Raw genomic sequence first — 27,237 nt, forward strand, 5'->3', positions numbered from 1 at the left:
TTTGTCTTTTTTTTTTTTTTTATGGTTGCCTGCAAAAACAGACCCTGTTTGCTTCCACTGAACAGTAATCTCTGGACTCCATCTTGGCAATGAATATTAGGGAGGTATCTTTTAAGCCACTGGATTTGAGGTTAGGACATTCATTTCTGTGTCAGCTAACATCCAAGCTGGATCATAAATGAAAAGCAGTGGAGTTCAATTGGGCTGTATAACAATAAAGCAGGAAACAGTAATTGCCAAACTACTGGCAACACAAACTAGAATTTACAGTAATGCTAACTGAGCAGATCACACTGATGTAACACTGCAAATAGCCATGCTTTCTGAAATGAAAGAGAGGGGTTTTGTTTTTAAGAATACTGTGCACCAAAGCATGGAAGAGGCAGAATACTGCACAACAGTACAACCAGTTCTAGCTATCTACTCTCTAATTCTGAAATTATTTATGACTACTCTGATACCTGCAACTTCATGGCTTGGATTAAAATACTTCCAAAATCTTTATCTTGATTAAAAAACAGTAACAATAAAGGAGTAATGCAATGATCTGATGGATAGTGCAAGAACAAATTCATCTATGACTATCACCTCTTTCTCTCTTTAAGTCCATACAAAATCTGCTACAGTACAATTAAATCTAAACTAAGTACTTGAACCCTGTTCCAGAGGACCACTGTGTTGCAGTCATCATTATCTGATCTCTGTGGTTTGAGAGAAATTCAAATGAAATACTCTGGGTGGAACAGTGACAAGAATATGGCCGTTCTGGATGGAGAGAACTGGAATGGTTCAGTCTTGAGAAGAGGAGGCTCAGGGGAGACCTTATCACTCTTTCCAGCTCCTGAAAGGAGGCTGTAGCAAGGTGGGGACTGGCCTTTTCTCCCAAGTAACAGAGACAAGATGAGAGATGATGGCCTTAAGTTGTGCCAGGGGAGGTTCACGTTGGATATTAGGAGAAACTTATTATTGGGAAGACTGGTGAGATATTGGAGCAGGCTGCCTAGGGAGGTGATGCAGTCACAGAAAAGGGCAGATGTGAAGTTTAGTGGGCCTTAATGATTCTGTGATTAGTGTTCATGCTACTGTTATTAAAGCACTCACTTGCAATAGACTTGTTGAATATGTATATTGTTTGAACTGATGAAGAAGTGGTGCAACTTGTTTGAAACAGGAAATGTAACTTGCAGAGATCCCCTCACTTTCCCCATTTTTGTCTGTTTAGTATTATTCTTGCTTCAAGTCTCTTTCTGTTTGGATAATAAATGCCAAACATCTCCTTTAGCTTTGCTCCTTGGGTGTGGGCAAAGATAGCAAAAGCATGTACAAAACCAATGCTATCAGTCAACAAATAAATCTTCTTAGATACGTGCAAAGTTAAAGCCTATTACTTGACTAAATGTGGAATTGCTTATTTTTGTTACATGCGTATTTTGGTCTGGTCCACTAACTGGACTGCAGAATGTGCTAAACATTCTTTTATTGAGTATGGAGAGGTAGGGAAAAGAAGGCAAGACATTAATTGTGAAATTTTGCACTGTGAAACATAGAATCTAAATAACCATGTCAGCAAAGGCCCATTTTTCTGTATCACATGACACCTTCTCTTTGTTCTCCATTACCCTGCAGTGCAAGGTGGAAATGCAGATGAAAAATGCTGTCCAAAGCCATTCCAGTGAAAGCTACTGGTGTGCCTGTCCCTTATTAAGCTGTTTTCTGCAAGATGACTTACCTTCTATTGACTTCAGTACTGGTCGTGAGACTATCATTATGCTATAGGGAAGTCTGGTGATAAAAAGGAAGTTGCATCCAAGTTCCAGAAAGGCCTAGGTTCAAATTGCCTTGCAGATAACCAGAATGTTTTGCTGCTTTCTTTCCTGGATCTCCACCTGTCTTCTGGAACAATCATTTATTGGCGTCGTGTCCAGCCTCAGCATGGGCCAGCAACAAGAGAGGAGTAGCAAAGTGCAGAATGAGCCAGTGTTTCTTCAAACACTTTACATGGTGCTTTCTTGTGCTCTGGCTGACCGTGGCCAAGTACTAGCAGTCTTCTAAATTGTGACCGCCAGATTAGAGTAAGGATATAGCTTAGTTTTGTTTAAATGTGAAAGGCCTTGCTTTCTGTTGTAAAATTTCAGGTTTTTTTTCCTGTCCCAAAATATAGACACTCCCCAGTGCCACACTCTGCTGACAAATAAGCTTCATTCAAGTTGTCTTTGTGTTCATCACATGTAAGCCATCCTTTGTTCACACAGCATTATTAAATGAATGAAAGCTGGAATGATAACTAAAAACGAATGTCCTAGGGAACGGCTATCTTAAACTCTACATTCAACAGCCAGTTCATAATTACTTTCAGATTCATTTCAGGAAATCAGGTGTAGATTAAGTGTTGTACAGTTATTTCTAGAGCTGAGAAGTCTCTAATACATACCTCAGTGATCAAAACTCTTGCTTTGTGGCTGGTGATGTCCCTTGTTTGACTGAAAGGGAAGACTGCCTGTGTCCAGAATAACAGCAAATACAATACAGGGATGGCATTAACTCATTCTGCTCTGATCTTCACAACTCAGAGAGCAGTTCTACAACCAACTGTAGGAAATGCACATGAAAAGAATTGCACTGTTTATCCCTGATATACCGCATTAGGTTTTTATCTAACATTGGCTATTTTACATTTCAAATCTGCAAAATAAGTTGTAAAGCAAAGACATAATCTTTTAAGCTTCTTTTCTAATCTAGAATCAACTCTTCTCCCATATAATTATTTTATTGCAGTCCAACAGGTTCTCCTCTTTTATTTTCCCCCCTTTCTTTCTAAAATAAAATTAACCTGTTTTTAATGCATATACAATATATGTTCTCCCTTAGAAGACAACCAGGTAAAAAGTGAAACAACTCTGAGTATTTAATGCTTATCAACTAATGCATATCTAGATAAAACTATCTGATAACTGAAACTCATTTTAAATTTGGCTTCTAGGCTAGGACTCAGAGAAGGAATTTTTGGATGCCTTCTGTTCTCTTCTGAATTTTTGCCAGTTTTGATGATGATATTTCCATAAAGTCATATTTGTTTTCTTTGAAGAATGTATTTGTTCCCTATTTTGCTTTAGATCCACTAGATACTGCTTTCCTCTTTCAGAAATAGGGAAAGAAGAGATAATAGATTTTACTTCAAACTCTGTCACATATGTAACATGAACATATTTGCCTCGAAATTAGTATTTAAGGGAAAAAATGATACACAGCAAAACCTCAGAAGTTAAGCATTAGGAATTCAGTCAGGAACTTCTAACTTTTTGGAGCAGGCCATCAGATGTGCTTTTTTTTGTGTGTGTTTCACTGCTAGGAGCAGGAAGAATGCAGTTTTCCTTCAGAACAATGACAGTTTAACTGTACCCACCTACTACAAACAAAAGATAAGAGCTATTCAATAACAAAACCATGGCTTGCTTGCTCTCTGCTGTGCTTTTGCAGAGAACTAGAGGTTACATGAGATGATCTTTTCAAGGAGAAGTTAATCTGGTTGATAACAGACTTTTCCTTACTAGAATTAAAGCCAGGAACTCTTTTCTACATTCTGTCCCCTATAGTTAGAAATGCAGTCTCTTGTTGCAGGCTTTCATCAAAGTTAGGCTGTGATGCATTCAGTTCTGAGCTGTCGTAAGTAGTTCTAGCTGCCTTAACTTTACAAAGTGCTGCACCATTCCTAACACAAGTTCTTACTCTGACTGATTATAACTTGCAGAAGTTTCCTTAACTCAAGTTGGCAACTGATTCTATAAGGAAAATAGTGACAAATACAAGGAAGTACTATCCCCCTCTCTCATACCCTCATATGTGAGCTGATTATTCAGGTTAAAAACTGGTTTAAATTCTCTATTTTGACTAGAATTTCCAGATTGACCGAACTGAGCAAATAACATGATTTTGGGCGAACACAGGCAGAGATCCTTCTGGCTTTGCTCTCCTAAAGGCTGTCAGTGAAGTTAGGGGAACAATGTCTTCCCAAGGCTGAAGATGAGACAGCTCCACATCACAAGGCACGGAGCAGTTCAGTTTTTCAGAAGGCACTCTTGTGAAGAGATCAACTCCTACTTTCTGAGCTTTTACAAGGGAGGTAACAAGTCCAAGCAGGCAAGTAATCCTCAAAGTAGTTGCTGTACAGGTGACAGGTGAAAGAAAATCTTTGGAACTCTCTGGTGTTCAACGCCATGAAGTTTATAAACCCATGGTTTGAAAGCACACCAAATCCCCAAATCCTGCACCAAGCAGGGCTGCTGTAAGGGGCAGTAGAGCAGCTGGAGATGCTCCCACCCAGAGCTAAATCCACAGCAGAGTGAAGGATGGGATCTGTTCTGCCCTACTCTAACAGAAGCAGCCTGTGAATGCGGAGCTGCCTGAGCTGGGCCTGTGTTTGTGTGCTTGGCCCGGGAGCCTGCCTTGCTGCCAGGCCAGCGGGCGGCTTGGGGCGGATGTAGAACATGAATGGGAGCATTCATTGCCTTTCTCTTCTCATGCTTCTCTAAGCCTTGGGGCGTGATGCTGCACCGCTGCCCCAACCAGGGATAGAGGAGGGGGCTGCCTCTATCCTCCTTCCCCTCTACTCCAGTTCCCTTGCAAAACTAAAAGCAAGGTTCAGCCCAGAGAGCGCTAATCAAAAATAAAGTACCATTAGTCATAATAAATTCCAGCATATCTCAAATTTACTGAACTATCTGCAACTAGGCAGAAAGTCCTGATAAGGCTTCCAGTTTGGGAGAGGAAAAAAAGACATTAAGCAGGTCAAAATCACTTTAGTCGGGTCATTTTCAAGGACCCGAGTACGTACTGCACATAGATTCCTTCACACATGTTCTTAAGCTATTAACTGCTCCTTAATGTCAGACACAATCTGGGGTAAAACCCACATAAAGTGTCTGTTCTGAGCTCACATGTGCCCACATCAATGGACTCTCATCGTGCCTCTCCCACTGCTAAGGAGCTTGTTGGACAGGTTGTAAGGGCTGGTTTCCCCGCAGGGCCTCGCAATAGCAATTTTCAGCATAATGTCTTCCAAAAAGCAAAACATTCCTATAACTCCTGTTTCCTGACATCGGACATACATTTTCTCTTCAGCTAAATGCCATTCCCTGCCCAAGTAATGGCTGCAGCTTTTCTGACATGCAACTGAGATGGGGTTCCTTCCATCTGTGGTGGTGTGAGGGCCTTGCTACAATGGCTCTGTGAGGCAGCCTTGTTTTTCCCTGAGATTTTTGCTTTGTGTATGTTTCTGTAGCCAGACACATAGCTCTGTGTGTGCACAGATGACAGATGTGTTTATATTGCTTCAGAGGTAGAACAGTGTGTAGAGCTACATTTTGTTGGACTAATGTGAAATACTGAAGTAGGTTTTCACACACTTAGCTCCAACAAAACGTGTTTTAAAAATAGTTCCTATGTATAGTACCATTTTCCGTAACAAAATGTTAGGAGCATTTCATACTGATGAAAGTAAGGTGCTTAAAACATGAAAACAGAATATTCTGAAAGACAAATTCACTGTGTGAGGTAAAGGGAAGAGAATCTCTGTTCCTCTCCCTGCAACAGACAGTAATACGTTTTTCCTCTATATATTAGAGCCCAAACCAGTTCAATTCTCCCAAGTGACGGTCTGTTCTCTGTGATATAAGCCTGATAGGGACTTTGTTGTGTAGGCTTTGAAGAAAGCGCTTCTTACATCCATAAGTGCTGTGCCTGTAGCATGACACTTGTCACCTTTTTATTTAAGGGCCGGGCAAAAAATTTTCAGAAGGTGTGCTACAGATTATAAAGGACAGTTTTGACAGGCCCAGAGGAAAAATGATACTGGTTGAATGCTTTGGGGGGGGAGAGCTTGGAAGACTGTAGAGCACAAACTGTCAAGAAGCCAACTTAATATAACTGTTTCCTTTATACTCTAAGGATTCACAAGGGACTTCACTGCTAGCATACAGGAAATCAAGTCTGTTGTGCTAGAACAAGACTTTGTTTCTTACAATTTAGAAAACTACACAAAGTTTCCTTACAGGAAATGTTACAATTCATACAAATTCCCATATTTATTTGTAGACAAAAATTGCTATTCACATAGCAGGAAAACTAGATGAAAGCAGAAACAGCATAGACTTACTGCCATTACGGGTATTGGTGCACAGACCTTCATGATGGCAATAAATACAACTACACAAAAGTGTACTATAACATAGAGATATCTTTATTACCGTCTGTTTTTCCAGTACTGGCCTAATTTTTAACAGGAATCCTTGAAAACAAATTATGTTACACTAATGAATTTTTTCAGTGAGGAACTTTAAGAGTTTATTTTAGGTAAAGCCTGTCCTGTTATACTATTCGACCAAGATAAACTGACTTAGGATATTTTTCCTTCAGAGCAGGCCATTGAACAATGAAGTAATCCGAAAAATAGTAAAGAATTTTTCCAGACAGGGATAAAGTTTCCACGCGGCAGATGCTTTCTACGTACACAATGATTGCTCTTTTCATTCCTAGAAGCCCAAGAAGAAGAGCAGATATACAGACAGGAACACATGTTCCTGGTCCGTTGCACAATATCTAAAAGAGATGAAACATTTTACAAAAGTGAAACATTATTTTGTTCATACAGTTAAGAATTGAAACTGTACGCATTCTTGTAATACTACGTTTACACCCCCATCCCCTGTAAAATAAATAAATAAATGAATAAATCCCAAAGATATTTAAAATAAACAGAAGAGGCAATTGAATACATTAAAAAAAAAAGGGGGGGGGGGGGGGGATCTGGGGGGAAGTGCAATCCAAAGGCATTATTTCTAAGTAGCTGCCAAAAAAGATCTTCTTTCACTACATGTCAAGGAAGAGGAGAAGAGTTCTGAAATGGTACAGCCTATTTCTAGGAAGGAAGCAAAAAGAGCTGCTGGACTTGGATATATACTTACAGCTTTGTGCTGTATCACTCACAAGATTTGTTCCAGATTAAGGCGTAATAAGGCCAACCAAATTTGAGTAATATTATTAAACCTTGCATTCAGCTATGAACGTCTTGAACTTTGGCTTAAGTCAGCAAAACACTTAAAAGTGTTCAGAAAAAAATGTGCTAATAAATTAGGATCTTCATCAAAACCTGCTAGCTCATAGGCACAACCAGATTATTTATTTTTTTATTTTATTTTATTTTATTTATGTTAGTATTCACCTATTGGCCTTTCTTATGTATACCTATTTCTAGGTATATGTTGCATATTTGTAGCAGAGGATCTCAAATTCACTTATAAATATTAACAACAAAAAAAAGTGTTTTTTCAAACTTAGACGTTAGTAAATTGACAAAAATCTTGCTTAAAACAAAAAGCTTTAAACCAGGGTATGCATTACGTGCACTACTTGAAAACCAAAATTGATTTCAGGCAAGGAATTTCTTACTAAATTTAACAGCTACCATGTAATCAACACTTTTCTGCACAGCTGGGGGTTATGTGGAAATAAAGAGCTCTTTTAAAAATCATGGCCCTATATCCTATGAACTTACATTTTTGTTCCAAGTTCACCAGCTTGTGAAAAATATTATATTAGTAGGGAGGGAAAAGAAAAACATCAGAATTTCTGTATCAGGGCTGTAGCGAATATTTCAGAACGCTTCCTTTCCTGCTCTGTGGCAAGATCCCAGTGACAGGCTGGCTGACAGCACCTTGCCTCAGTGAAATGCAGGCACTTCTGATACTGCCGAGTTCCAGACCTGACAGCAAATACTGTCCTTTGCCTGGGAGATGGCCCCAGAAATTTAGCCTGGGGATGTGATGACCATGATGTAATGTTTTCTTATCCGAATCAACAAAACTGAATATTGTATGTGAAGTTATTCTGATTTTATTGTTGCTCTTAATTGAACTACTTATTCACCCAAGACTTGCTGAGTTGCCCAGCAGTCCCTTTGAAACAACACACTGTCTACTATTTTAATCTTGAAATACTTGTATAAGAAAATCACAAATACTTGCATAAGAAAATTCCAACAGTGTAACTTTTATGTCAACAATTATATAGCTAAGAAGTGAATAAGCTGAACACATCCAATTTGCATACAACATTTCTGAAATGAGAATAATAAACTGGTTTCAAACCTCCCCTGCTGAACGTGCTTTCAAGTAAATTCGTGCTGGAGTTTAAAAGCATACTCTACCATCTGCTGAGAATGAAAATCTGGGTCTTATATATTTGGCATGGCAAATAAGGACATGAACCAACCACACTCTGCCTTTTAGCATTTCAAAGAAACTGTTCCATACCTGTGAACTAAACCATGCATTTTGCCCTATTTCTTGACAAGTTTGATTAATTTGCTCTGATGTTGATCCTGTTACTGGTATACAGCTACTGATATCTAAATTTAAGCATGTTTGGGTAATAGCATTTGTTAATAATTGCATTCTTTAGTAATAGTATTTATTACTGTAGACATAGGCACATGAATCAACCTGGAGTGTTTTTGGGAGTTCACAGAGCAAGAAAAAACATCAGGGTTTTTGCTGCAGAGCCATGCTGTTTCAGGCAAATATATGAGAAACACAGAAACAGTTAAAAAAAAAAAAAAAAGTGTTTAAGTGTTTACTGCTTTTTCTTGTAAGTTAAATATTCTGTCTGACTTTTGTTTTCACATTCAAGATTCTACTTTAAATAGACAGATAAAAATGCATACCACTGCTAAACAGAAAATCCCTTATCCTTTCCTTGAGTAGAGCTACGTGCAGTACCATCACTGGCTTGTTCTTGCTGCTGCCCCACACCTTTCCCTGCTGCATTACGCTCCCATCCCCTCCCTTGCCCTTCCCTCACTGCCTGCCATTTCAGCAACTCCGCACTCTGCTCAGCCCACGGAGATGCCTCCACCCATTCTTTCTTCGCTCATCTTTTTGCTTTCCATGCTCTTCTCCCTCTGCAGCCCTGCTCTCAGGCAGACTATCTCCTGGGCTTGCACTGGCTCAGCCTGGTTGTCTAAAGCAACAATAGTTTCCCATTGCTCCCTTACTTTCCACTGTCTGACACAAAAAGTAACATTAGGATTCAGGTCTGGTAGAAATTCTAACATTCTCCTTGTCTCAGAAGCTGAGGGTGGGTAAAGCAGGTTTTATAAAAGCCAAATTAATATAGTAATGGTCTTTATCAACATTCTGTGCCGTACACTTCACTCTTCTCTAGGCTTTTTGACATTTAGTATTCTTGTCTCAGGGTAAACACACACAAAACTAAATATTGGAATGAATTCAAACTAAGCATGCTTACAAAAAACAGTGTAACAAAGTAATATTTAAATAGGTCTGTCTGCTAAGATCTATGTAGATCTGTAGACCACACTGAGATGGTGTTTTTGCTTTGCTGAGGTAAGAGCCAGAAAAGAAAAGATCAAAATGAAAATCACAATGCAACCTCTTTACTGCATATGTTTTTTGATATGACAATTTACATCTCCTACTAGCTGTTAAGAAGTTATAATCTGCTTCTCAGATGCCCTTTGATTCACAGAAAACTATTTTCACAAGGAAAAGGATCAGGAAAATTATGGAGTTTCTAAAATAATCTGTAATAAAACATTATCTGACCACAGCTCTTTAGTTCTCTGCTCCTTCCCCTTCCACACATACCCCTTCAAACAAGACGGAGCTCTTGTGACAGGATCTCTGCATGCACAATGTCCATAAGGTGCCCCGGCTACGATGTTCACATTCTAAAATTCTGTTTTAGGAATCCTCCCCTGAAAGGGACTGGTATAAACCTGCTGAAGTCTATGGACAAATAGATCCCTATCTGACTTAAGGGTCGTGATCTTTAAGTCAGAACTATGAATCAACCTTTCTTATCATTAAAAATTAACCTTCAGTCAACCCTAAGTGCACGTCTAGAGACGTGTCATACTGGAACAATCAGAGTTGCAAACACATAGGAGTGGCAATTCCCTTCCAAAAATCTTGTCTGGCCAGTTCTGCTTACGCCCTCTCACAGCCACCAGGAAGAGCCAACAGCGTTCCCACTGCTTGGAATTCAGCATCAGATGCTCATCAGTAGATACAGGGGGAACTTCTGAGAAAATAGCATGTATGTTCTAATAAAGAAGAACCACTGCAGATCTGTAAACTAGAAATGCTGCTGTTCAGCTCATTCCAATGTACAAACTTGCAAAGGTGAAAGGAACTGGATCATATACAGCCTTCCCAAAGCTCATAACAGAAGATGAGCTGTCCTGATAGTGCATTTCGAAACACCGTTCAGAAGTAAATTTTGGAGAATGATTGATGCCTTCCATCTTGAAAAAATCAGGGCTTCTGTTTTCCCTGCCCAGTAGAATCTGCTGGGGAATCTGGTAGGAAATATTAGTGCTCTCTGGAGCAGAAGCAGGCATCTATTGGGCAAGAAAGAAGGGCCTCTCTAAGGTCGATCTGGCTAGTCAGGGCAAGTGTTTCCCAATATCTATTTACTTTAGCTACAAGGCTGCATGTAGAATATTTGCATTGCATGAGACGTCTCTAAAGACATCTCATTTACTTGGTTCAGCCTCCCTTTAAGAGGCGCAGAAAAAGAAGAGAAAAGGGTCAGACTATTTTTGTGTGGCTTTTGTGACCTTGAGCTGCAAGAGCCCAAGGACCTCCTTGGTCACTCACCTTGCAGCCAGCAAGCTGCATGGAATCACTGCAGATACCAGCAAGGCAGGTCTCTTTACACCTTTTGCATTCACCTTTAATATAAAGAACTTTCCAGATAACTCTTAAATAGGCTGCCTGGTGTCACAGCAGAGCCCGTAAGCTAATGTCTACATACCACAATCCTCATGCAGTTCAACATAAGCAGTCTTCTGAATGGTAAACAAATCAATCTGTTTATTAATGGCGGCTTGACAGTAAAGGGTCAGTATATAACATTTATACTTATTGACTCGATACAACTGACTTCATATTCATCACTTTCACATGAAAATGGAATCGTTCTTGCCTTTGTATTTCAGATATTTTCTACAGCTGCTGAAAGAAAAGAAGCTAAGCCGGCAGGCTGGCACGTGGGGAACTCTGGCACACGGCACCAGTGCAGATAAAAACTTCTTTAGAGCTGGTGAATGCAGCACTGTAGCAGAGTGACATTTACCAGCTAAAACACTGTAACACAGCTTCACTGGGATGAAATGTCAGGCCACTGGTTAAAAACAAAACCAAGAAAAGCAGAAAACTTGCAGTTTTTCCTGTAAAGATGTAAACATACATTTGCTGTATATCCTTAATGGACAAGCATTTGAGTACTGCTTGTATTCCCAAATTAAAATAATCAATTAGACCTCCCTGCTGCCCTGGTAATGCCCTTTCCTAACTGTACTAAGAAGCCTGAGAAAAGGATGTGGTTGGTAAAGACAGAGAGCTACTCAAAGAGGCAAAGGAGAGGAGAATGATACAGGATTGACCCAAACTGGGTTATTGTATGATCTTTGTTTATCTATGCAATAGAAGAGACCTACTTTTTTAACAAAGTAAGAAAAAAAAATTACAACATAAGAAAAATCAGGCATTTTATGCTCCCTAGAAAGAAATGTGGGACTAAAAATGGTTACTTATAAATTCTGTTTTCTTCATATTTTTGCTAGACTGCTAAAACTCACCTTTTGTTATAAACACTTCATTTAAACAGCTTATTAGCATTTGGGAACAGAAAGTAATGGTTCAGGCTGTGAAAGGCCAGAAGGTATCTCTGAGGTTTGTCAGAAAGGTCAAGGAAACCTAAACAGCCGTTCCTGACATTTTAAGGAAGGAAAGGGAAAAGGAAAGGGATTTAAAAAAAAAAAAAAAAGAAAAGGAAAACAGGGGAGAAAGAGAGGAAGTGGGAAACTGGTTTGAACAACAATTGAAAAGCAGTCGGCACAGAAGACAAAGGAGTTTTCAAATATGACCATACTGCAATGTACTCACAGAACAGATTTGTGAAATAAGCTTTCCTATTTGCAAATAAGACTTTATTTAAAAACAAAAAAATAATTAAATTTCTCTTTCAAGAGGAAAGAGCATAAATCATTCTTGCTCAGCTCTGAGAAACAGCTTGAACCATCTACAGATGTGACAGAGCTCTTTGGCCAAGGGTATTGCCAGCAGACCCTTGATTCAGACACTGATTTTTACGTTTCCCACTTCACCTTGGAACGCAAATTCTGGCTTTGGAATGGGATTTCAAACATCAGCAAGATGTAACGACTAGAGAAAGCTGCTGAAAGGCAAGTCAAGTCATCTGTGCATTTTCATTTTAACTGCATGTTCTTAGCTGATGACAGACACCGAAATGTTGTGTTGTTGATAGTCTGTCTTGCATAACAAAAATAAATAATGAAGCGCGTTAGCAAGTTATAATGTATAAAACCTTGAGAAAATCAGCTTTAGAAAACTCTTGAGACAAGGACAGACAAAAAAGCAAGCCTTTCACAAACTCAGTAGAAATAACAATAAACACAATTCAATGAGACGCAAATACAGAACTCTAACAGGGGCAGAATGCACTGTCTCGATACAAAGAAATCTCCTTCAGGAAACTGCAAATCTGACCATAGAATAACTTGAAGGATCTCTCAGAAACAAAGGAAATGGAGCAGAAAGAATGGTTACAATGACAGAGGAACCAAGCAGTCAGACTAAGTGAAAGCTATGCAAAGATCCTTGGTCTCTGAAGGGAAAACTACAAGAAAAACCATAATAACAAACTTATTTTTATGGATGGGCCAGTGTTGGATATTTAAGGAGTTTATTCCCTGTTATGAATTCAGAGCGTAATAAATGTCTTTGTGGGTGTTTTGCTTGGGGGAGGGACGGGGGGCAAGAGGGGAGGAGCGAGTTAATGTTTTCTGTGGCACATGAAGTAGAATCTACAACAAACTCATTTGTACTCTGCCATGCAAATTATAGAATCTTACAAGCTTACCACCACTTGCTTGTTTTTAGTATCATCTTACTGTATTGAAAAATCCACATTTATGTACTGTAAAGTACTCAGCTGAACAATTTCTTACTTCACCTACAGAAGTACCAAGCAGCTACATAGGTAGGTGTAATGCAGCTGCTTGGTTTCAGCTGTGTTACCTTGTCCTGCCTGAAGATCCCCAGGGATCTGATTCAACTCACCTGGAGCCTGTGAGAAACACAGCTGAGTGCAGTAGCTGTGCTGCAGCTCTCTCAATATTTGAGACTCCTCTAATGAAAAAGTTAATGAAAAGTATTGGTGAACAAACATTTCAGCTTTTAATAGTAAATATATTTACTTTATGAGCTTATGATTGAGCTGCAAGCCTGATAAGCCAAGAAACTTGGGTTGTGCTCGTGGCTCTGCTGTGGATTCAGCATGAGATTTAGTATATGATGCTTTCTCTTACATTGGTATTTTCTATCTTAACACCAGGAAAACAATCATTTATTTCTTAGAGAGGATGCATCAAGATTCCTGTATATCCCTTTCACCAAAGTTCTCCAGGTATGGTAAGAATTGCTTTTTTGAGCATGCATTTGTATGGATAGCTAACACAGAAAAAACTGTGACTTTTTCATAGCAAGTAACTCTAAAAGGTTTCAAAAATAAATTGTTGGTGCATGTGGAGGTATTGCAGTTATGACAGCAATCAGATATTCTAGAAAATGTATGTCTGTTCAGTAATCAGAAAGGGGAAAAAAAAGAAAGAAATGTTAGAATTTATGAGAGAAAGGGATTTCTACTAAGCTTAATGTAAGTATGGGAGAAGGAGCATCCTTGTTCAGTCTTCTCCTATTTTAGCTGTTTAACGTGTCTGAAAATTGAAGATTTGAACCTCAAGGAATACTACCTTAGTATTTTAAATCTTTAAAAAAAAAAAAGAAAGCAGGATCCTTTTCCAATAACTCCTTGCTATTACTGTTATTGATGGGGGGAGGAAGAAAGTCACTTTCCATTTGAATAATATCAAGGTCAATGAAAAACCTACTAGTTTATTCCTTCTGAAGAATGAAAATACTACCCTGTTCACCTTCCCCTGCAAAGTGTAAAAAAACAGCTAAGATTTCACACTATTTCCTGTTTAACTGTGCTTACAGAACACAGACTAGGACAAAAAATCTACATGTGTAGTCTGGTGTAAAACAGGTAATTAAAGTAGAATGAATTATACCTGGATACACTTTTGTCTTCTACTCTCTCAATCACGTGACTAATCATGTGCACAAAAGATAGTTATAGTTCTCTATAGCAAGAGCTTGTGTTTGAGCTAATCAGTGGTTACAGCCTGTAGAACTGCTAGGAAAATATTTATTGTCCACTTCTGGGCATTTTATTGCTAAGTTTCATTGTTATTATCACATAATATACACAGTAGGTGAGGTGCTCTTCAGAACAAGCAGAGACTTGTGTCATTCTGCAAGCAGATTACCCAACTAGGGCAAATCATACCAGTGAATACCAGAATGGGAGAGAGATGTGGAAGAGTAATTACTTAAATTAGAATGTGCAGTTGGTTTCCTAATGTGCAGTACCTTTTCTCTGCTTTGATGGGAGTATTATTTTCATCGAAGACTAAAAAAGTTTGGAGAAAGCGAGACAGAAATCCTAGCTGGGATTTTCTCTAGGGGAGAAAAGCAGTAGTTTCATGAAATACTATGGACAAATCCACAACAGGATTTAATTATGACAGCACTTGGTATCATCATTTCTGCCTTCTAGGCGTTCAGTTGCCTGGCTCCAAGTTCTCATTCATTGTACTCAGAAGCAGGGAGCCAGATGATGCGTTTCATGTCGATGTTGGTGCATAAAACAGTAAAAGAAGCTCCCAGTTTCTGGATCTTAGCAGAGCTCAGGAATGTGGCTACTTGACACTGTCAAGATGTAAACAACTCAAGTCTGTTTCTGGGTGTGCCTAAGGGCTTAACTGTTGGAAAGAAAGATAACCTGGGTCAAGAAAAGCCTCTGGAGTTAGGCACAACAGCCTTGGGGAAGAAGGAGTTAGAATCAAGACTTAGGTACATGTAGAGATGTGCAAGTTTGACTTTTTTTTTAAATGAAGCTAACCTTAAGTTTAACTATCCTGTATTTCAGACCAAAAGTGGCAGGTCCACAAGTGGGGAAAAAAAAGGTTTCTGGAGAAGTAATTTCCATCCATATATGATGCTTTTGTAGATACATGGAAGCAGAACGGGACATGTGAGCTCAGCGTATTACTCAGCATAGTTGTCATGTATAAAATAAGAATAACAGAAACAATCAATTGAAAACAATAATGAAGGACAGGTAAGAAAACTGTACTAATACCCATCTGTTGGGATGTTTGTGCTGGTTATTACAACCTTAATTCAACAGCAAGACTGTCAATGAGACCAGACAACATCACTACCTCTGTCAGCAGTTTGTGTGAAGAAACAGTGGCAGGAGTGACTTCCAAAAGAAACAGAGAGAAGGATAGAAGGTTGCTTAAAAAAGAACAAGATCACAACAGCAGATGCAGACCACAGAGTGATCTCCCTACCTACATTACCATGGAGTGGGCCTGTGGTTTATTGCCACTACTGCTAAATTAATGGGAAGTAAAATTTTGACTTTGCGTAGACGTTGTTCATAATGCAACTCAGCAAAGGGTTTTTGCCAAGTAAGTGAAATAGCAGTTACCAAGCCACACACACCTTCAGCTACAAGCAGTGAGTACCGTCTTTCAGCAAGCCACCGTTAGTGCTCTAAGCATCGCCTGAGTGTCAGCGCTTGACAAAGCGCTCGGTCAGAGGGCCATGAGAGATATTTCTAACCTTTAGAATCTATTTAAAATAAGGGCACAGCTCATCTCCTCATATAAAAAAAATACTGCTTATTATAGTAGATTGCTTCTACTTGGAAACAGTCCAGAGATTAGATTCAACCATATGTATTGCTAACTGACCTAACATAAGCCTTTAATTGTAAATATCAGTGTGTCTTTCATTAGCCAAGTATTCATTTAATTAGAACTTGAAGTATGTGTTTTAGGTTAGCTAAAACTATTTTCTATGCACATTAGTATCTTTGAAGCTACTGCAATACTAACTGCACTTGTTATAGCAAAAATGCACATGAAATACCTGCCTGAAATCTCAATTTTTACTGCTATTGCATCACCCCTCTGAAATGTAGTGTGTATAAGCATGTCCAATAGGCAGTCACAGGAGACAGAGCTACAAGCTGGCTTAAAGTTGGTAACTTGAACGGCTTTAGATGTCTCTGGGTGTTCAGCAGAGGGTAATTTATATTGTGGCTGCAGGGTAGCTGTACACAGCGTACACGGTACGAGGTGGAGGGGAAAACTAAATTCATATTCATTAACACCGAGAAGTTAAACAGATTTGGATTGCTCAACTTTGTTTTCTTTTTATAATATACAGCTTATATCACTGACAGTGTTAATCTGATATTCTTGCTCTTGCCTGCTTTGATTGTTTTGATCTTAGAAGAACAATAGTAGATCAGACAGTGTAAAATCTGAAGAGAAAAGGATTCAGTATACAAAAGAATGTACCAGATAGTCTTAATACTGCATTATACAAAGTTCACTTGTTATGAAGTGAATAGAGAAAAAAATGCCACCACCCAGATTTTGTAGTTTTCCACCAAGTTCTAATAAGAACCGTGATACATGGGACAATAACTTATTATTCGCCATAGTAATTTGTTGAAGTGCTATGAACTTAAGACATTCTGGGCAGAGCACAAAGAACGGAAAATCTTAGCTAAATGAAATAATGATCTCCTTTCACATAGCATACTGTGAACACTTCTGTAACAACTTGAGAAACTCGCTGCAGTGAATTTAACTGGTCTGGGGACCAGGCGTGTGTAATGGGATGTGCAGGCCTCACATGAGTCATACAAGAATTGGTAGGCTGCTGGAAGCATAATCAGCTGTGCAGATTTCAGGCTTCTATAAAAGTTTAAAAGGGAGAGTCCCATTCAGCTGACAGCTGGTGGGAGGGAGACAGCACAGCTTGCAGTACTTGCTGTGCAAATGTAAACTTCTTACTAGAGACTTCCCACGGGAAGGAGGCTCTAAAGTGGAAGGACCGCCTTCTTTGCCTGGATTAACCCCAGCTTTTCCAAATAGCGGTGGGCTGAAAACATCTGCTTATCTCAGGCTCTGCAGAGTACTAAAGCAGCAAATGTAGGATCTGCAGTACAGTAAGGAATGGACCTATGGAGCTTCACATAGCACTTCTACACAATTTCATTACACTGAAGGAGCCAAGGTCTGACCCAATAAGTAGACACCCCACCTGTGGCTGAAAATGAGGACTGGATGCAATCACTGGACAGTGTTCTATCATGTGGTGCACTTGTAGCCTTTGTTTTCAGCTTAAATTTCAAGTATGCCAGAATAACTGGAATGACTGTGAGCCAGCCAAAGGGCTAGATCACATGAAGGTTTGTTTTCAGGGCTGGCAAATCTCAGACACAACAAGGACAATGGTTCTGTGAGCAACAAGAAAACTGAAGACTAGGACCTTCTGAACTACTGACTGTAAGCATATCATAGTAAGGCTGTAGCACTATCCCCTTTTGGACAATCAAATAATCTACACAAGATCCAATAATTTTCTCTGTCTTTAGGGAAATCTCAGTGTGGCTTGTCTACTTTCCTGTAACTGCTTGAGAAGGATTTGCATCTCTCCCTTGATAGCAGATCTTCCAACCCTTTACTTTGGTTTTAAGTTTCTTCTCATCCTTTCTCTCAGTGAAGGCAATAAAAATTGCTCTTCTCTGACCAGCTGCCTGTTTTCATGGTAGGAGTTTGCAGTCTTTGAGGCTATGACTGCACGTTAAATCTGGCTGTGGATGACGGTGTTACGAGTTGTTTGTGGGGGAATGAAGGTGTAGACAGAGTGTGCTGGCACAAGCCTTGCTTTCCTGGAATTTCAGGTCTCTGCACAGGAAGTCTACGTAAGGTTGACATGTTGTAAAAACTGCCCAGCAGAGATATGCCTGCAAAACATTTTGACACCTATATTTCTGGAGTTCTGTATTTGGCTTTAAGAATATAAGACAATCATCACTTCTGACGTCTTAATTTTGTTACTTGGTTTAATACCTCTTAAGGGATTTAACTTTGCAGAGTGCAGATGCTCGTAACTCAGAAATGGGCCTCTTGAAGATGATCTCAAACTGCACAACTAAACTAACTTTTACGTTTCTTAAACTCTCTGAAGGCCCATTTTAAGTGTGGGTCAAGTCCTGCAAGACAGTAAAGGTCTCCTGGAAGTTGTTTAATTCTTTCTGAACTCACTGTCTTGAAGGAGAGTTAGGTGAAACTGCTTTCTCGTGCAAAGTTAACTAAGAAGCTTTGCCAGAAGATTTTGAGAGATACAAAGGGGACGTAATGCTCAAGTGAATAAGTACATATGAAGTAACTCCTGTGCAGCTAGGTCTGCTGTTTCCCCCTGTACAGCTCTTTTGGCTTGATAGATAAGCTTGGGTTGGCATAATTAACCTATCTGCTCCAAATCTTGCCTTTGTGCACTTAAAAGGTTTCAGCTCCTTTTGCAGTACTTCTCTTATCGTGCATTCCTTACACTGAAACTGCAACGCTTATTCTTTTCTCTAGATTTTGGGTGTCTGGAGAAGACTTCATTCAAAGGATTGAGCCTGTATTCTTCAAACTTGCAAATGTTCCTGACAAGCCTAAAAACAAGTGTAAGGATTTGGGGACCACATATACATACAAATGAATTAGAAGCAATTCAAATGCATCATTTCCTCCTGCAGTTCAAGAAAAAAGTCTCCTTGACTGAAAATATACAGTACCTGTAAGTTCTGCTGTTTAAAATGATGAAGCTCTCAGCATGATGTAATCACGTGCTTGTTTCTTAACTCAGCATTGATTTCCAGGCCTAAAGTTTTTGATGGATCCTGTAAACTCCACCCTTTCTAGGTCTTTACTAATCATTTACATTCTGCCATGAGTGGGGGGAGAACATTTTCCTCTAAAGGCAATTGTTGTACATATTATACAGAATCTTTTCACTGGCAATGGTGAAGCATTTCAATTCCTGTATCACTTTACTTTGATAAGTGTTTTAAATCTTTATAGCTTTCTGACTTAATATGTTTTAAAGAATTCCTGAACTATGAGATACATACGCAAGCATCTTGTAGTAGAGTATACACGTAGTACACAAGCTACTCTGAAGTGGAATAAGATTTGGCATAAAGCTAAAGATGTTTCTGATTGTGGCAGTACCAGCTGCTGTCAATGGGCAATGATGGTACCTGGCAAAAAAAATCCTCCCCTTTAGCCCACTTTTAATCGTGGATACAGCAGAATCTTAGGACAGAAGTTTGAACTAGTGGTTTTCTTAAAGACTGCAGAGGTCTTAGGTCTTACAGGCCTTGATAAAATATATTCTTAATTCTATGAAGACAAGTGTTTTATTGAAGTGTTCTATGGAAGCATTTGGCTTTCACTTTAAATTCCTCCCATAAACAAAAGAACCACAGAATTACATTTGTAACTTCCTGCTCTTCTCCTACAATGTATCCTGTTGACACTTTTAATAATACAATAAAGCTAGAGTGGGATTTTCCAGTCAGTTTCTTTTGCGTTATTTAGTTTTAGAAACATATATATATTAAATGAAACCAGTGGCATAGCAAAGCAATTCCTAAACATTTTATGCCTTTTAATTATAAACTGCTTCATGTAAACATTCCCCTACTATTTCCCCCTGAAAATGAAAATCACTGTAAAAGGAAAAGTAACCCATTCCCTCCTCCCTCCCAACTTTATCTCCAATTTCCAAAACAGCCTTGGAAAACAAGAACTGGAAAGAAGACACTTCTGTTGTTCTGCACATTAAACTGCTCTAAAATCCAGGAAGCAAGGAGTTTTTGATCTCATAGGAGCTGACCAATATTACTAAAACTAATGAGATCAAATTATTCACAGCAGCTTCTCTAAATTTTCAAAACAGCTCAAATACATTTGAGCCTCTTTGTAAATCACCATATAGTTCACAGTTGGAGCTAAAAAATTCGGTGTACAAACATCCTTTGTGTATGTGTGTGTGTGTGTATGTATGTTGCTACTAAATTATGCAAAATAACTTGTAACTGCACAAGTTCATACAGGTTTCACTGAACTATTATATTTGAAAACACATTAAAACATTCATTTGAAATTCTGTTAAAATGCCTTTTTAACAATGAGTTTGGATATCTGAGTCCTTAATATGACAAACTCAGCAGAAAGTCAGCTTTCACTGAATTTTTACTTAAAGAATTGTAAGACTTAAACCTGGGAGTCCAACGTGCGACCTTTTGAGAGCTGCATTAATACGAAACTTTATTGATCAGATATGTCATAATACTTTATTTCTGTAATCTGACAAACCTGAATTCTGATTTGATTAAGTGTGTGGAATATTTAAATATATATTTTGTAATTAGCAGCTCTGGGGGGACTGCAGCTTTGTGAGCAGCTTGAAAAGATTACCAAAAGTGAGAGGAATCTGGTTGCCACTGTGGCAATGATGTTTTTGTCATCAGATGAGATAATTAATTGTCAGACAGCCAAAGACTAAGTAAATATGCATGTAGTTGAAAAGTCTATGCAAACAGAAGAATTAAATCTGTACATATTCCTACTGCTCTGAACCTGTCTGTTCCAGACTGATCATACCATTTCAGGAGTGAAACCAGCTGACAGTATAACCAGGTTTTCAGGCAGAGTTTGTGCTGTTGCAATCCTGAAGAGATATGATCAAGAACCTGCAACCTTGTCTGTGCTAGCTTTGCCAGCATTAACAAGGGGGTGACAAGCTCCCTGGTGTTACCTGAAAACTCTGAGAAGGGAGACTGGTATTTGCTAATCTAATTCACGAACGCTGCAACCCATTCTGTTTCTTGGTATATTGCAACTATTCTTTCAGCTTGTAAAATTAAAAAACTTATGTCCTGTAAAATGCACATCTAAGCAGATGTATGAGATCTGCAATGTCTTGGTATTCCAAATGCTTCTGTGATTAGATTATTAAGTTCTTAGTAAATTAAAATGTACCTACCAAATCTGGTTTCAGTCTGTACGTCAAAGGAAGGGAATAAAGAATGGAGTATGCGGTTGTTACCACGGAGGAGGTCCAAGATTGTCTAACCTCACGGCTTCTGGGAATGCGATCAAGGGTGAACTGGAAGAGAGCACGATAAAGCTGAATTGTTATTTTTCTAAGACTGTTGCTCCTTCTATAGAGTTATTAAACCTACCTGTGCCAACATTTTTTTCATTTTTAAGTCGAGTATGGAAATGCTTGGGTAGATGCCTTATTCAGTATTGTGCTTAGCACCCCTGGTGATGAGGTTAAACGAAATACTAGAACTATATATCAATTTTTTGAATCGTTTCTAATGTTACTTTAAAACATTCCTAACTTTAAAAACAATTCTGGAGCAATTCGTCTGCTGTACGTTAACTTTGTGCCCCTCCTAGTGGCCACCGAGACACGCTCACAGGTTTCAGAAGCCAGGGCCCGAACTAGGTGGCTCTCTTCTATTACTTGCTTTGATTCTATGTGGATTTACATCGTAGAAAATATAACAACATTTCTCAATTACTGTCTGGTGCATACTGTTAAAATCTAACAGCAGATATCTGTGTCCTTTAAATGAGTGCTCAGTAAGTATTCAGAAGAATATGAAGATGCATACTCAAAATGCAAAACATTTGCCTAAAGAAACAAAAATAACATCTCATAGAAAAAATAAGTTTAAGAAATATTTTTTCTTTGTTCTTTTCCTAGAAAAAGGTAAAGATCTTTCACTGTGTGTAACGGGTATCAAATTAACAAAATACAGATGTTTTCTGTTCGTCTGAGAACGCTGTGCACAAGCTAACTGTAATCAGGCTAGTCAGGCTTCCTGTGCTCTTCTCAAGTGACACACAAATCCCACTTAAAAATTATTGCTGCAGCAGAGGTCAGTCCTGATGCCAATTAATTTTTTCATTGTTTAGATGAAAAATAAATACATTAAGTACAGTGCACTCTCCAGTGATACTGATATTGTTTAGGTCTGGACGTGGCCACTAACTCCCTTCACATGGGACACCAGATCACTACTGCTCTGGCAGAACTCATACAGAGAGTGAGAGACTCTAAATATTATTAATATTTTAATATTTAATATTAAAATAATATTTTAAGCACTAAAAACTCTCCATTTACTGCAAATGCAACATTTCTAAGTAACAGAGCTTAGTCCTGGTGATTTGTGACCAAGAGCGTTAGCAATAGCTGTGCATGAAATGCAAACTACATATCAGTCTTGAATAGCAGTAGCTGAGGGCTTTATCACACACAGTGGAAAGAATTAAACACAAAACCTTACAAAGGCAGAATATTAAATTAACTTTCTTGACTGAAATCTTGTTTCATTGCAATAGAGTTTTTTAATTGTAATAATGGAAAGCATTAACAGATGTTACAAACTGGTTGTTTTGCTCTATTTGCAGGTGTTGAAACTGACTGCATTAGTCTGATGACAAAACAGAAAAGCAAACAAGGCCCTCGTTCTCCATTCAACGGGATTCTCTCTCTTTTTCAAAGGTTTGGAACAGATCAGATGATAAAAAGAAATGTTTGTAAGTGGAGTTTAGACTTTTGTGTGGTATTACATCCTGCAATAAATACGTATGACAAGGTAGTTTTAGACAGATCAAGCCTGAGTGGAACTATTCAGATGCTCCCCTTCACAGTAAGAATGGTGTTAAATAATATTTGCCAAAGACCTGTACATAATTTTCTTCTTGATAAGCAACTGATTTCAGCAAAACTTGGAAGGGACCCCAAATAGTATCAAAGTAGCAATTTACATGTAGCATTCAAGTAAACATCAAACTGATTTCATCTGTATTCTTCAAAACACGCTTCTGAAACTTTTCATTCTGTCGTCTATATTACATGTTGGAACTTCAGCCCATGTGTCAGTCAATTATTGAGTATTAAGCTGGGGAAAAAAATTAGAATTTTGTTTAAAAGGTACTGCCAGGTGTTTCTCATCTAATGGAAACACTGTTAATATTCTGAACAAAGAGCACTCCTGCATCTTTTGTTGGAAAACTGCAGTGTGTATGCAGTATCAGACATAGACAAGCTGTGCTCCTATCTTCTGTGGTCTCATACTATTGCATTTCTTTTTCAGCACTTCTGTAATGGAGTCAGAGACCTTGCTGTTTGAGGACAAACGTTCCAGACTGGCAATTCAATAATAGTTGATGGAGTACTGTAATTTTAAAACCAGTAATGTAGTCTTTACCTAATTAATAGTACTGTTTTGCAAGCATGCAGACAAAAGTTGATGAAAAATCACCCCTGCTAAAATTATTGCAGTATCCTCAACTGAACATTCCACAGACCTTCCAAATAACCTGGCTTTATGCAGTCCTTTTTCATGCTGAGGAACAAGATTTCCTATCATGATTGCTTTCATGAAACATGGGAACACAGAGTAGCATATGTGATCAAATTACACGAAGGCTAGTGAATCAGGCTCCTCTTCTCAGACATGATGAATGGGAATATAAGATCCTGTGAAGAATGTGCGTTCTTCAGTCAATATATCTAAGTTGTCTTTCTACTGCTAGACTAGGTCATTGAGAGCTCAAGTATGTTCTCTATGCTGAGTGCAGGAGGTAACCTGGGTATCAGCTGAGGGGGCAACCAAGCACAACAGCTGTGATTATGGGCTAGAGAGAAGCGAAAGGTAAGTGACAGTGGGACCAGAGATGTCATAAAGAGGCTTTTCTGATTTTCTTTTCCAAAAGATTTAGTGGGTAGAGATGCAGCATTTTCTTTCTTGTAAGGAAGATGTTGCTTCTGGCTTCCTTTCCCTCTCCCTGAATTCTGTAGCTTTTAGAATTGGGATGAGCCATACATCAAAAAGAGAAATTTGTCATATTTGTGGGTCTTTCACACTGTAATTTGCTAAATGAATACACTGATTTTCTCTTCAATCACCATTATAACCTGTCTTCTGCTCAGTTCTTAGTTCTGGAAAATATACTTCCTTGACGAGAAGAGGAAGAGAATGACTATAGATTGAAGCTGTCAGTTTTCCCCTTTGTTGACTCAAAACTACAAGAAGCCACTAACACATTAGCTTTAAATGCATATGATGCGTACATATTCCAGCACTCAATGCCAAAACATGTCTTGGCTGAGAGCATAATCTGAAAGTTAACAAATATATGTGATAGGCACGTGACCTTTGCTTTACAAATTCATCTTCTATTTTTGCTCTGAATGTTTTTCCTCAGTGGAAAAAGAATGGCCAAAATAAAGAGCATCTGCTGTGCAGACAGCAAACTCAGATGCGGCCAACTATGTTCCTCTGGCTTTCAGTGCTCAAGGAAAATATAACTACATGATGTGTTAGCAGTTGGAGGGAGTCAGAACGTGAAGTTGCTTAGCAAAACTAAGTATACAAATGGAAAAAATGCCTAACCTTTTAAAACTCAAAATATTTTTAAGAAATGTAATGACCTAGGTTTGGACATTTTTCAGGTAAGTGAACTGGGAGTTCAGCATTCACTCAGGTGATCAGTCAGAAGGCTACTGGCAGTAAGATGTATTACCTCCTTTTTAAACACCTCTCTAACTAATGCTCAGTTTTAAAAACATATCAAATCACTGTTCAGAAACACACAAGAGGGATACAATTCCAAGTAAGTTTTTTTTAGATAAAACATTTTAGATAAAACATTTTTAGATAAAACATTTAAAACACTTATCTCAAAAATAATTTCACCAAGGGAAAAGGCCAAACTGAAAAACACAAAAAATAGCAAACCACCATATTTCTGTCTCCATACTTTTATAGCTACAAGCAACACGTCTAAGTCATTTACAAAACCAAAAGAAACTTATTCTTAGTGTGCTTTTCTTAAGCAACAGATTCCTTTCTTTCTATAATTACTTTCATTACAATTACACTTTCCCATTGTTTTTTATCAATTATAACGTTCACCAGAGGTAAAGATAATTTCAAAACTAAGTAAGATGGCAGTAAATGACATTTATTTTCAGGTATTTTGCATTTTCAGGGTCTATCTAGTTCAGCATTAATCAACTGTGTTTATTTGGCTCACTTTTAGCAACACAAGAAACAGTATATACAGAGTGGCACTTCAGCTGAGCTTCAGTGGCAGTGATTATCAATCACTAGAAAATCAAAAGCACATGCTGATCTTAAAAATAACCTCTTAAAGAACTGCTTCCAAATTGCCTTGAATTAGAATGTCGCATTAAGATCAAATTATCTTACAAGAATATACTTAACAATTTACCTGGGAATTGGAGAACCTTTCAGCCCTTTTTTGTTCGAAAGAACGTATTTTAGCTTCACTCATCTTATCAGAGTCTGCAAGAACATAGCATCTAGGAGAGTATGACTCTGACAAACAACTGAGCAACCTCAGGATTTCTGTTGTGTGACCTCCTGCAAAACCGAAATATGTTGCTGTTAGTATATGAAATATTTTGTAATTTTCAATTTTTTCAGTTGAATTAGTCACTTTTACTTTTAAAGCTTATTAGTACTAATAACATTGGTAACACTCTTCTAAAGTGAGAAGATTCAATTAAAGGATGATTGAGTAACACAAAGGCAATTTAGCTCCCAGTGCAGCTAAACTGATGGAAGTGTTTCAGTTAAATGAGATCACAAAGAAATGAGACGTTTAATGTCCTGTACATGATGCAAAATTAATTTGGCAGTTGCACTGTAGTCCATATTAAAAACCACACCCTAGTGCGACTGTCCAAATAAAACTACATGAGAGCCCACTCGTGGCTGCGCTGTGGAGCAGAGACTCTCAGTGAGCACATTGAGTGCAGGCAGAATTCAGGGACTGTGCTATCCCAACTCGTAATGTTGAAAACATACTGGCAATGATTTCTGAAGCTAAGCCAGGGTAAAAGCTGAGTGCCGGGACACAAACAGTCTGGCCCCAGCCAAAGGCTTCACCTACTGCCCTTGAATGGGTGTTGACAACCTTCTAACTGCAAGGTCACTTTGTTCAGGGAGCTGAGCTGGCAGTAAACCAAAGAGAAGGGGAGACCGTACTCTCGCTATGGCGTAGGGCTGATCTTTTTGTCAGTTTGGTTTCCAGAACTGAAGCCATGTGAATAATTGTAACAATGAAGTGGGGAGGGGGTCACCTGGGGATCAGTTTGGCTGGATCAAAATACCAAGCCCTGAAATATGTGCATGGCCATTTACTGGGTCTATTACCTCTAATTCTGCTGGACGCTGCAGACCAAAATCATGAACTGAATGTATTCCTGCTATCTCAGGTTGTGTTTCATCAGCCTCCTAAGAGGCCTTTGCTGTCAGAGACAGGTGTTCTGAGCTGGCAAACATCTGACCAGCACAGAGCCACGCTGCTGGGCTGGCACAGGAATTTGGCACCTTCCTGCATGATCTATGCAGTGTTTTACAAACACTGGAGGGCTTTTCTCTTGAGCAACGGCTTATTGAAGCCTTCAGTAATTTCAGTGCAATCATCCAAGTATTTCCAAGAGCAGGAGATTCTGAATTCAAAAAGTCTCGAACAATTGAAGATGACATAATGTTGGTCAGTATTCTGGCAGCAGCACGACGGCAGGGTTAGTTCCTCACCGTCAGCGTGTGAAACTCACGCAGAGGTGATGAGCCCAGGGCTGCTCTGGCCACGTCCGCTGCCAGTTTTCAAGGAAGTCTAACTTATTGGAGGGAACGGACCGTTCAGCAGCCCGGGGAAGGTCATCGAGGTGCACCCGCAGAGCTCACGGGCCGAGGAGGCGGGCCGGGCTGGGGTCTGTCTGCCGCTCCTCACGGCGGCGCACCGCGACTACAGCTCCCGGCATGCACCGCGGCATAACGCCAGCCCCGCGTTCGGTCTCGCGCCGCGCTGCGTGCCGGGAGCCGTAGTTCCCGTGCCCGCCGCGAGCTCCTTGAGCAGCGCCTCACTCACCGGAGCCGGCCACCACTAGCAGCCTGAGCGGGGCCGTCCGCCGTCCGCGGCGTCTCCTCACCAGGAGCGCCCAGGGGACGAGCAGCAAGGGCAGCAGCAGGAGGAGGGAGGCCGCGGTGCCGCCCGGCGGCGGGAACGAAGGCTGCATGGCGCGGCCCGAGCGCCCGCCGCCCCGCGCGGAAGCGCCTCCCGGCAGACGGCGGCCGGCGCGGCCCAAACCTCCCCGC

At 39.4% G+C, this 27,237-nt stretch overlaps 1 protein-coding gene and 1 long non-coding RNA gene across 2 annotated transcripts; one reads left to right on the forward strand and one right to left on the reverse strand.

The window, feature by feature from the left end:
• ALG14 (ALG14 UDP-N-acetylglucosaminyltransferase subunit) lies at window positions 1-27,212 on the reverse strand. The gene is made up of 4 exons (XM_048945748.1): window positions 27,011-27,212; window positions 25,343-25,494; window positions 21,069-21,191; window positions 1-6,594 (listed from the first exon to the last, which is right to left on the reverse strand). Exons 1-4 carry the CDS (start codon window positions 27,156-27,158, stop codon window positions 6,364-6,366), a joined length of 654 nt encoding a protein of 217 aa, XP_048801705.1. The 5' UTR covers window positions 27,159-27,212; the 3' UTR covers window positions 1-6,363.
• Window positions 6,602-21,058, forward strand: LOC125693603 (uncharacterized). Its single transcript, XR_007377174.1, has 3 exons — window positions 6,602-15,285; window positions 17,449-17,533; window positions 18,614-21,058. It is a non-coding gene; the product is annotated as an uncharacterized LOC125693603 (long non-coding RNA).
• Window positions 27,213-27,237: the final 25 nt, after the last annotated feature.

Source organism: Lagopus muta, chromosome 5, assembly GCF_023343835.1.
Source record: "Lagopus muta isolate bLagMut1 chromosome 5, bLagMut1 primary, whole genome shotgun sequence".
NCBI classification, from domain to species: domain Eukaryota; kingdom Metazoa; phylum Chordata; class Aves; order Galliformes; family Phasianidae; genus Lagopus; species Lagopus muta.

Coding starts and splice junctions, on each gene's coding strand:
- ALG14 (XM_048945748.1), bottom strand. CDS start 27,158: ATGCAGCCTTCGTTCCCGCCGCCGGGCGGCACCGCGGCCTCCCTCCTC. Junction 25,495..27,010: donor GCTAGTGGTGGCCGGCTCCG/GTGAGTGAGGCG, acceptor TCGGTTTTGCAG/GAGGTCACACAACAGAAATC. Junction 21,192..25,342: donor AAAGGTTCTCCAATTCCCAG/GTAAATTGTTAA, acceptor GCTCTCTTCCAG/TTCACCCTTGATCGCATTCC.